The following is a 12038-nucleotide window of genomic DNA, read 5'->3' as shown; positions in this document are numbered from 1 at the left end:
TTGTGTTTAATCCTTGACACCACAGTTATGGACTTGTAGGTACATTATCCACACTATAAATACTTTACTGGAGAAGTCTTTCTTTTTTTTAAATGTGAAACTTTCAAGTATAATGCCAATCAAGTAAGTGGTGTTGATAACACTGTAGCTTTATTACTCTGTTGTCTGTGTATTAGATGACTGTTGATGTGAAGCACAAACTCTTGGAGATCAGCCATCATTCGAAAGCCAATGACCGAACCGGACGTCTATGGTTGTGACTACCTTTTACGGCTTTAGTTTAAACTAAACACGCTGTTACTCGTGGTGTGTTCACTGCTCCAGCATTTACAGAAACATAAGAGTGCGCTCTAAGAGGAGTAAGAGATCACATTGAGTAAAGACTCTATCCACGAGGGAATTATCTTTCAGGAAGGGGAGAAATAGTGAAGTTGTGGTGTTGTGTCTCGAGCAATAAATGCACTGAATCAGATTGAACTGTGATGAAATCCACGTAAAGAAACATATTTGGATCCCCATTTTCAATTCATAATGTTACCACAGCTGGAATGGATGTACAGTGAGCAGCTTCAAGCTGCAACACAGATGTATGATAAGACAAGTGTATATCTACCTTCATCAGCCAAATACAGACACATAAATGCCAATTCATGTTACACAATGATGCTATTCTGATGATGCTGCAATGCCATGAGGACTTTTGAGTGTGTGAGAGTGTCATGTTGTTGGGTTAAAGAGCATAAAAATGACCTAGCATTTACCGCAAACTGTGGCTAAAGGATTTGTGAAAATGTCCTGGGTCTTTACCTCTCTCTCCCCACCCCTGCCTTACTACCTGTCAAAGAACAGCAGAGTGTATGTGAATTGGCAGAATCTATTACTGAACTGTTTGTGCTCATTAAGTAGTCCTCCAATGATATTTACCGCATAGATATGGCCAAGTAGAAAACAGTATTCTATATATTTCTCTCACCCAACGCCTAGATTTGAACTATTTTAATCTTACGGTTTATCATTTATGTCTGCCATTTACTTCTGTGCATGACCATCGTGTATTCCTATTATCTCTGGTCTCTTAATGTACAATTAGCCATTATACTCACTTTGTAAAGTCAAAAAATGTATATTTGGAGCCAGATGAAACAAAATTATGTTCTCCAAATCATGTCTTGATACTTTATTACTTAAAAGATCCTCCTCAAACCAGGCTTGGGATTGTGCAATACTCAACAACAGAAAGATACCGTGCAGATTTGAGTAACTGCATTATCTTTCTGTCAAGTTTTACAGATTAAATAAACATAACGGGGCTTGAAGTGGAACAAATATGTGCCTTCAAGTATGGTCGTAACAGGTAACACCAAGATTTTTATGCGCACAAACATCTGGAGAACTGCGCTTGCTTCACCTGGCTCTATGTGCTTTATGTGCATTTTATTGTAGATATGTGATTTTAACTCTGAACTGTACATTAAATAGTTAATACAAACTTAAATATGTGTAGTGCAGTGGGTCTTCAATCAGACTGTCATGACATTTGAAATCTCTTCACAGTCACTGCATGTCATCTTGAAAGCAGCCCTGATCATTGGTTAGAGGAGAGCACAGCTCTGCTGGAAAAAGGTGAGGTCATAGATTTTCATGCATCAACTACTATCTTCAACACTCAAATACACTGTGGGTTATTTACATCAGTCCTGTGGGAGCAGATTAGCTTTTATTAGTCTAATTTTTGCCTCATTATGCTTACACTAAAACGTGATTGTTGCCAGTTTAGAAATATTTACCATGCTACAAAGTGCAGTGAATGTGTTTCTGGTTAGAACGATGAAATAAGGGTGGCAGCTTCAAGAAGCTTAATGGAACCATTTGTGTTAGAGGTCGTAAAAATAAATAACACTGTTTCATTTTGATAGACAGGTTGGAAGCAGGGAGGTGCTGAGGTTGAAGTCATTGTGAATGTCTTTTTTTTATTGTTACATTAGCCTTTAAATTCTTGCATCTCTGGTTTTGCACGAAAGAAATCAGTTGAAGTGTCTTGCTGGACAAAATGTTGGAATATTCTAAACTTTAGTTTGCTTTGAACCTGTTTCCCCATGAACCTAATATCAAAGGAAAAAATGACATTGTTTTTGTCAATGTAACCAGGGACATACAAACCTTAGATTTGAAAACACCTTCTCTAGAGCTGTCCTTGCCTAAGAATTTTATTTCAAAATCTTTCATGTTGATCTCAGAGAAAATGTTACTTTTTAAAGTTTTACATTGCTTAAAACAAACTTTTTAGTCAAGTCTCCATGCATGGATACTGAAGCTGACAAATTTAATTCAATCTTGGATAACCCAGCTTTAGTGCTGCAACATAAATATGGCTGAAGTTTAAAAAATGCTAAATGAATCAAAGTAACCATTAAATGAAACAGATGAAAGCAAAAAAGTTGAGAGATAAAGCTTTAACAACGGGTCTATTTAGTAGACATTCAATCAAATCATGACATTTTCTGCATCTCGTTTTCACATTTGTCATTCATATGTTATGTCATATTTCTTAACCTCATTTCTTTGACAGGATAACATGTTCACCAACTTAGTCAACTCTGAATGACATACTTTAAAAACGTCAGGTGATATGATAGGTGAACCTTGTGATAACAGCTTTTTGTCAACCATGTTTTTAAAGTTAAGGAAAAACTTCCAATCTGAAAAAGCAAACTTGTATTTATGTCCACTTTACTGAATATGGAGTCTTATTTGCTGAAATATACACAAAAAGAAACACAACAGTCGTTTTTAATTCTACCAACAAAAGCAAAGATACTGTCAAAGTGCAAAATCCACTCTTCATTCAAACTTAAGCTGTGTACAGTAACGCTAAAGCAGTTTGTCTGAAATGTCCTGTAATCACCAGATAATAAAATACTGACAGGAAGAACAGTGTTTCTTTTTTTCATTATAACTTAATCCACACACAAACAACCTTCAAACAGTTTAAATCCTAAAAAGAGCTGACTAAATGTTGAAAAGATCATGAAATCATTCAAAAGGAGAGTTCCTTTACCAAATGTTGTGCTACATTTCAAAATGAATGCAAACAAATGAGCTGGCATTCCATTATTAATAAATACATGCATCCATTATCCTGTCTTACATCAGCTAACACGGTTATTTCAAATCACTCATTATGTAGGCTTCCATGGGGTTAATAGCACTGTAACAATCTGGAGAAAAATAACAAATGAAAACAGCTAATGGTGCAAAACGATCATAAAAACAGATTATCAGTGGATTTTTTTTCTGTCTGTAGTTTAACTAATACAAAAGCATCTCAGAAAAGCAAGATCACATGAGTAGAACAAAAAAAAAAAAGGAATCACTAATGGTCCACTATAACTGCATATATTTATATATTGGCCCATTTATTGATGACTGGCTAGAATCCTGGCTGTCAAGTGTTCAACATATTTTAAAAATACTAACTAAATGATTTCAAATCAAACTGTCAGTTACAAAGTGTGCAAAAAAGACAAATACAAAAGGGAAAGTAAAAAGCCTGAGAAAAGAAATCATAAATTATCTTCCCATGCTGTATACAATCTGGTGATAGGTACTGGGACTAAGCCTTGTTCTGATGGATAGAAAACATCAGTATAAAACAATACATCCGTAACAGTGTATTTTACAGGTCTGTGTTGTGATGAATAACAATGCTTGGTAGTAGTTGGCCATTTGAAACTTATTACAGAGGAAATAAAGACTGTGTAAATTTACTTCACTTCTGGTTAATATTTTACAACCATTACAAATGAAATGCAGGGGACAAGAGTGCAAAACAGATCAACTCAAAGCAAAACAATGCTCAGTATAGTTTAAATTTTGAGTTCATAATTGTATTGAGTCAGGGTTTACTATAATATAGGATTTACCATCAAATCGCAAACCAAAGGTCCAAACTTCTCAAAAAATATCCAGAAAATAACAGATTTGTAAAATGAAGTGTTAAAAAATAACAAACATCTAAAAAAGAAAAAAAAAATCACCTAAACCTTTACAGTGTAACAAAAAGTACCCTAACTTGTGATTTTTAAACTGGCAAAGCAATTTAATTGTATTTAATATTTTTGTGGCATTAGCTCCCCTCTGTGGTCCTCATTAGAGCCAGATAGAGATGTCAGTATAAGCGTATAGTACAGCAAGTTAAGTATCATCAAACTGCAGTAGAGACACACCAGAGTGTCTGAAATGATTTATAAATAATGTGGCCATTATGTAATCTATTCTCATATATTTCTACACAATGCTTAAAGAACTAAATCTAGGTGATTCAATAAAGATCTAGGCTCAGTTGGCTTTGAGTTTGTGGGATAAAAAACGGATGTATCAATGTTGGCATTGGCATCAAAAATCTCATCTCTGTCATGCTACACTGATGTTAAGACTATGAATAAAAGCTAACTCACAAGTTACAGTGAGAACAGAAACCATACTAAAAGAAAGGCAGTTTGTGTGTCTGATGCAGTACTGAATGAGATCACCACAGATTCAAAGTGCTTCTGTTTTATAAACACTTCTTTGAAAAGCAGAAATATACAGCTCATTTGTGTTTGAGTCTTTGGGAGCAGAGGGGCTTCTTGTTGACAACCACATCCACAGGTAGAAAATGTATTCAATGCAACATAAAAAGCTCCCTCCCAGATTAGTGCTAATTGGCTGGGAGGCCTATATGTACCAAATTAAACAGACTTGCCATTTAAAAGAACCTAAAACCTCACAGAGCCACTCGGCCTTCGTTCCACACCGAGGCACAGAGAGAATTATAGCAGGGGGGTGTTTGAAAACCGGTGAGGGATTTGCCTTGTTGAGAGTGGTCCTAATGACCCAGCAGAGTGAAGGATGATTGATTCTGGTGGCTGAGGCTCAGGGAGAGGCAAATTAGCATTTAGGGTGGGCAGAAATCTGCAAAGTAGGGGTGCTGCAAGGCCTCTTCTGCAGAGATCCTCTGGACTGGATTACATTTCAACAGGTTCTGGGTGAGATCACAGGAAACATTTTAATGGGTGAACAGAATTATGAATAAGTTGCAGGCAAAACTGCACAACTAATTATTTCCATATGAAGAGCTTGAACATGTTAATACAAACATTTATATGTAAAGAATTAATATGATACATAAATACTTGAATCTGTGCTTCTACATCTGGAGGTGAAACATAACTGCAGCCTGTTTTTCAGAAAACTAGAAGCAAGTTGGGAGTGAGATTACCTGGAGTAGATCCCGTCCTGTGCTACTTAATTTGGGGACCACATTGACCAGTGAGGTGGTTGCTGGGTACATGGGATATGGCTGCAGGTTGAAACAGATGCAAGTAAGGAATAGATCACAGAAAAGGGAATCAATAACAACTTAAAAAAAGACTCTGACATCAATCAGTTACCTTGTAGTCGGGGAGTTTCGTCATAGTCTGCCACTGTTCTTCAGTCGGTGTACCCAACAATGTTCAAAGTAGTTAAAGAAAAACCTAATGTGATGGAGAGGTGTGTGCATCCGACCTGTTGCGTGTTACTGTTTGTAAATCATTGATTATATGTTAGACCAATCGTTGTGCCTGAAAAACTTTAGTCGTCTCAATTTGTTTAAGCAAAAATCCAATGTCAACAAAACCCACAAATCATGTTTTTTAAAAAAGATATCTGAAGATTCTTTTCAACTGGTCATCCACATCATTTCCCGGGAACAAAGGCCTCCCAGCATTGGCCAGCTCTGAAGAAGACATGATAGACAAATACATAGTGATGATGAGATTAATTAACCTCAGGGTGTTACTTTCCAACATATTCAACATTAAAAAACATACCAATCCAAATCAGGAAAAAAGCCTAGAAACTATTGGCAGCACTTTTTTTTATTAAGTTCCTCACAGGATGAAAACATTTAAAGTTGAAGTACAATGCATATTGTTAACAAATATTGATCCTTCACTCTTTACGTCATTAAATATAAAATTTAAGACCAGTTGTTTTTTTTTAAAGAGTACAGATTCTAAAGTTATTCTAAACCATATCTCTGGATTTTGTTGATGCCTTTGTACCTTTACTTTTAATCCAGTATCCTGTCCACACTAGATTACGGGTCAAAGGTTAAAAAACAAATAATTATGTGACAATCACTGACCTGCAAATATGCATCCAGCAGACCACATGTCAATTGAGGTAGAATAAAGTTTAGCACCAAACAGCACATCTGGAGGCCGGTACCACAATGTCACTACCTACAAACAGATCACACAGAAAAGAGATAATTGGTGTAATTGTTCTAATTCGTACAAAGTGTTATTGTGTCAACCAAACTGTTCAGCAGTTCTGCATAATGACTGCTCCATGGGGGTGGGTGTTGTTTCGTACTAGCACTGATTACACAAAGAAAAGGAAGTGGCATCACTGCTACAGTAATACTAAATGTTCAGCTTACATCAGCCATCTGCTTCCATTAAAGTACACCTTACTGACATTTACCAAACTGCTGCTTTGTCAAGTGTTGAGTGTTTTGCAGAAATTTATTCCAGGTTTTGTGAAAATGCTTTTTTTTTTTTAAGAGCAGAGACAGACCAGAGTGAAAGAATTCAATAAAATGACGTTGTTATTTTTTTTACCCTGAGTAAGTGTGTGGGCTGCCTGACAGCTGTAGGAAGTGCTTATGTTTCAGCTTGGAAAGTTTAAAAGTTCAGTTTCGCACAGATGTTAATTATTTTACCACCTGCAGCAGAATCACAGCTAACTTTTACAGAAATCATTTTCACAGAGAAAAAAGAAATACAATCTGTCGACAGTCCTACAGGATGTGCTTTAAGCTTCCAAGTAGTTCGAAAAAGTCCTGTATTCAGTCTTTTTTTATTCAAATGTCAAAAGCTGTGATGCACAAGATGTATACAAATTGAGCGTGTTTAATGCCTTCTGGGGTTAAAGCACCGTTCTCTAAAGCCACTACCAACTAGTGAATTTGTGGACATTTTTAAATCCTCTGGTTGAATTATTTTTTGAGTGGATTTTAAGCCAAGAAAACTCTGCATGCTTGTTGAATATAGCAACATATTCAAATGTAATTATACAGCTTAATATTCCCAGAGAAGGAGTTTCTATTAAAACATTGAATCATCCATGAAATGTCAAATAAATATCACTTGACTGGCAACGATTCTGACAAACTAAAGGAAATCCTCATGATGTCACCATGACAGCTCTGTGTATAATCTAACCTGCATACATAAATAATTTCTATATAATGTGAAACAAATCTGGAAACATTCATTTCCACTTGCAGAAACAGCCCTTAAAGTCTCAGGGAAATACATCTTCTAAAATGAAATGACCTTTCAAAATGACCCTACTTTCAATTCCCCATGCTTTAGACTCTGTTCCCCCTCTAGCTTTTCTGTTTATTACATTTTAAGATCAGTAGTGTCACTCGGGGTCAAGAGCCCTCTCATGAGATACCATCGCCAGGCCCTTAGGTCAGCCAACCGAAAAAAACACTAAACCTATCTGAGACTTTCCTGACATCTCCCTGATGCCATCAGCAACAACAAAAACACACCACTCAAAGTACATGCCGCAAGTGTCTCTCTCTTTTTCCACATTTTTTTTTGTATGTCACAGCCTCCCCCTTACAATTTATGGAGAAACAAATCAATGCATTAGCTGTCTGCACCAATTCAAAGCTAAACAAGTGCATTTTAATCGTCTAATAAAATGTAGACATGCTGGAAGAGGCAGCCCATCTATTTCTGAAGCTGTTAGATAGTTTTTATCTGACTCATGTGCGATATTTTACATTTTTATACTCAAGTTTATTTTTATGTCATGACTTCCAGCCTTGAAAACACCCTGAAAACATTGAGTATCATTAATGAGGTGTGTTTGGTTTAACATTTATGACTTCATTTCAGCAATGTGTTTTGAGGCTGTTTACTTCATCTTATCGGACATAAATACAACTCATGTGAACATCAAAACTCAAAAGCAAAATATTTTCAAACTTTTTTTGTTAGCGTACAATTATAAATCCCTTACTTGTAGTCAAACTGTCTTACTTGGTGCCTTAGGTATATGCATTTACATACAAGTTACACATTATCAACTGGAAAAAGTGCTGTGTTAAAAGTTCAACGTACCTCTGCTGAGTAACACCTCACAGGAATGCCGAAGGCTCGAGCCAACCCAAAGTCAGCCAGCTTCAACTCCCCATTCTACAGACAGACAACATAAAAAATCCAATAAACTAAGGCATCAACAGTGATTCTAATTTAAATACACATTTCACACAATCTGAAAGATGCTGATTTTTTGCATAGTATTGCTCTAGTGTGGCTTCTTCTTTGTTCCAAAATTACAAACATAATGATCAGAGCCAAAGTATTTTCTCAAACAGTTAAGAATATTTAGCAGCATTCATGTCAGAGGCCAAATACACATTAAACACTAACCCTGTTGATAAGGAGATTCTGTGGCTTCAGATCTCTGTGAAGGACATTTCGACTGTGGCAGAAAGCAAGACCTTTCAATAGCTGGTACATAAATGACTGCGTAAAAGAAAGAGAGAGAGAGAGAGAGAGAGAGAGTTACAGAGACTAAATGTAAGATACTGGAGGCAATCAAAGCAAGGCCAAATGATACTATAAAAACAGGATATTGACATAATATGCATAAACTCTCTTGAGGTTAGTCCAGGAAGTTTCTCCCTCACCTTCACAGTTTCAGGATCTAGATCCCCATTGCAGCTGTCAAAATATTTCTTCAAATCCTGCATTTTGTTGGGAGAAAAACATGCATTAGTGTAAGAGAGTACACTTTCATTTATACAGTAAATTTGGGATGATTTTATCTCACCTGATCACAATATTCAAAAACCAAGGTTAACTTCTTGTCACTGTGCAAAACATCATGTAGTCTGTAGAAGACAGAAGAGCCTTGTTTGTTAATATCAGAGTTAAATGCAAACAGCTGGACGTTTTCTCTCATCTGACACACAGTGAATCACTACCTGTCAGTCCCACACAAGAAAAGATTACATTCACGTTGGGCAGCAGACTGACCTGACAATGTTTTTATGCTTTAGCTCCTTCAGAAGACAGATTTCTCTCAGGGCAGAACTTGGCACCCCCTGGAAGAAACGACACCCAGGTTTTAGTGGCACTAGCCTGCCTGCAACCTGCTAACATGTCATGAAATACATTTTGGAAAACACAAACCTCGTCGTCGTCGTCCAACCTGACCCTTTTCAGAGCCACAATTTCGTGTGTTTCTCTGTTTTTGGCCTTGAACACTGTCCCATACGTACCTACAGATAAACATGGATAAGTTAAACGGTAGTTGTTGGACTGATGAATGAGCAACGATCCGAGGATCATAGCTAGCTACGAAACATTAGCTACCGTCAACATCGTAGAAGCTAGCTGTCAGAAACCTTGACATATCTCTTCATGACACATAAATGTCTGTAAAACTGCACACACGGCTTTGTATATGGTTAACAAGAGTACTGAAAAGAGAAGGCACAAAGCTTTTAATCTAGCTAGTCCTTGCAGCTACATGGATGCTATGTTAGCAAACCAGCTTAACTAATATTAACATAAAGCGTATGAAACTTACCCTCTCCTATCTTTTCAAGCTTCTCATATTTCTGCATTTTTGGCCAGTGAAGCCAGCCTTAAAAAGCTAGCAAACCAATGACTGAGAACGACCCCAAAGTGGGGATAATAATCTAGAGCTAACGTTAGCTTAAAGCTATCCGCAGTGGCTGCTACTGGTTGCTCTGCAGCAAAGCTTGGCTGGTTGGTCATCTAGAGGGAGAAGATGGAATTGCAACATCAGAGCTTCAATTCTGTGTGCCGCAATGTTTCCTAAAAGAGTTATCCATTTGTTGAAGACTTCTTATTATAGATTTTGGTTATAAGATTAATTTTGAACCGGTGTTTACAGAGGTTAAACTTGTTCACGCTTGTCTCATTTATTCCTTTATTCAGATCCACATTAGCTGCCACTAGTGCTGGGTGATACCACACTTTTAAGAGTCGATACGATACAGATTACTTTTTTGGCAATTTATTCGATACTTTCAGTGATTTTTTTATTTTAATAAAATGCAACCCTTGAAAGACAAGTCCCGTGACAAATACTGTCAATTTAAAAAAAATATGCAAATCCTTTGCTGGCCTTTTTTAAACAATGAAATAAATTTAGAAAAACACATAAATAATAAATAATCAACATCTATTTAAATTATCTGAGTGGAAAACTGAAAACAGCCTCTTCACCATGACTACTTTTAAAATAACACTGTGATCATGTCTCTGAATTTGTCAGTACAAAACTTTGGAGTAAGTTACCCTAAAAGAATCAGAAGTGACACATGCGCTTTTATTTTGCATTTATTAATTAGTATCGATATTTTATTAGAGTAATTGATACTCAAATGAGTAGTGTGTAAATATCATAGACTGTAAATGGTAAATAGCGATACATCGATACCACAGAGTTGATACGCCCACCACTAGCTGCCCCTAACGCAGCAGCTACTCTTCCTGGGGTCCACATAAAACAAACATAAAATCCAACATTTACATGAAATGCAAAACTGAAAATTCAGCAAACATGAAACCAAGGAACAGAAAAATGCAACTAACATGAAACACAAGAACAGAAAAATGCAACAAACAGAGAATACAACAACTGAATATACTACAAATGTAAGATACATCGATTGAAAAATGCTACAAACATAAGACAGAAAAACTGAAAACTGAAAATGCTACAAACAGGAAATACAGCTGCTAGAAATGCTACAAACATAAAATAAAAAAACAGGATGTTCACTAAAATGTGTTAAAATTCATTAATGTTAGGGTTATCATTAAGGTGTTCCCTTAAAAGTCTTTTAAAACTGGCTTTACTGGGGGCTTCAATTACAGTAACTGGTGAATTATTCCACAGTGTGATGGCTCTATACATAATAGATCTGCTCACTGCATCAGTTCTGGGTCTTTTCTTAACTAAATAACCCTGAACAGCCTTCCGGCTATTGTAACTGTGTTTGTCTCTCACATACCTTATTTGTGAATACAGACAATTTGTTTGTTTACTATAACAGATATTCCTAATGCAATTTGCAAGGTTGCATGCTAACCTCCTGTCTACTCTGAGCCATGAAAGACTGGCATGCATACTGTCTATACTCAGTCTCACACCTGATGGACAGGCCAAAGTCTTGCAGCTTTGTTTTGAGCTATTTGAAGTTTAGACAGATCTTTTTTGGCAGTACCTGACCAGACTGGAGAGCAGTAATCCAGAAGAGATAATACCAGTGCCTGTGTCACCAAAACTCTAGTGGCAGGGGTGAGTTACTTACTCCAAGTTACTTACTGATTCTCAGACTCATAGACTTTAGCAATATACTGTTATCAATGATATATCTTAAAAGAACCCTCCTAAATGGAGGTTCTATACTGAAATTGATTGTTTGTGGTCTAATCTCAATCAGGAAATGGATTCTTCTGAGAAGCAGCCAGATCTCATGAAGGCTGTCAGGATACATTTTTTAAGTTACATCTATGACTGTCTGTAGTCTTCTTAATAGTACAGATGCATCGCATGCTTTTATAAGTATAAATCAATACGAATTTACCATTTTACTCATCCATTAAGTGATGACATTTATTAAAAAGTATGTAAGACTTTTTATAAGTACCCAGACTTTACAGACACATTGGATAGATAAGATAACATACATATATACCATATACTACCCTTCAATTCAATCATTACATGTTTTAAGCTATGCAAAAGAAAAAACAAGATCAGATGCTCCACACTTTTCATACATAAAATGATCATTTTATATGTATTCCAACACAGTAGTTTCTATCCAGGTGTCTTGTTTGAACTGGATGACTATGGAAAAGAACTGAAGCTCAAGGTGGAAATTAAATTTGTTTTTATGTCCCCAAGCACTGGACAATTTAAACTGTAGTACAACTAAAAGAAATGAG

The 12038-nt window shown here is 36.3% G+C and overlaps 1 protein-coding gene across 1 annotated transcript; it reads right to left on the bottom strand.

The window, feature by feature from the left end:
• Positions 1-2438: 2438 nt before the first annotated feature.
• cdk5 (cyclin-dependent kinase 5) lies at positions 2439-10035 on the bottom strand. The gene is made up of 12 exons (XM_034702527.1): positions 9643-10035; positions 9243-9331; positions 9087-9154; positions 8881-8941; positions 8738-8794; positions 8478-8573; positions 8166-8240; positions 6170-6266; positions 5689-5758; positions 5433-5493; positions 5261-5341; positions 2439-5023 (listed from the first exon to the last, which is right to left on the bottom strand). The coding sequence occupies exons 1-12, from the start codon at positions 9677-9679 to the stop codon at positions 4937-4939; spliced, it is 879 nt and encodes a 292-aa protein (XP_034558418.1). The 5' UTR covers positions 9680-10035; the 3' UTR covers positions 2439-4936.
• Between the last annotated feature and the right edge of the window lie 2003 nt (positions 10036-12038).

This window comes from Notolabrus celidotus, chromosome 15 (assembly GCF_009762535.1).
Source record: "Notolabrus celidotus isolate fNotCel1 chromosome 15, fNotCel1.pri, whole genome shotgun sequence".
NCBI classification, from domain to species: domain Eukaryota; kingdom Metazoa; phylum Chordata; class Actinopteri; order Labriformes; family Labridae; genus Notolabrus; species Notolabrus celidotus.
This window is presented reverse-complemented; position numbering and strand designations above follow the sequence as displayed.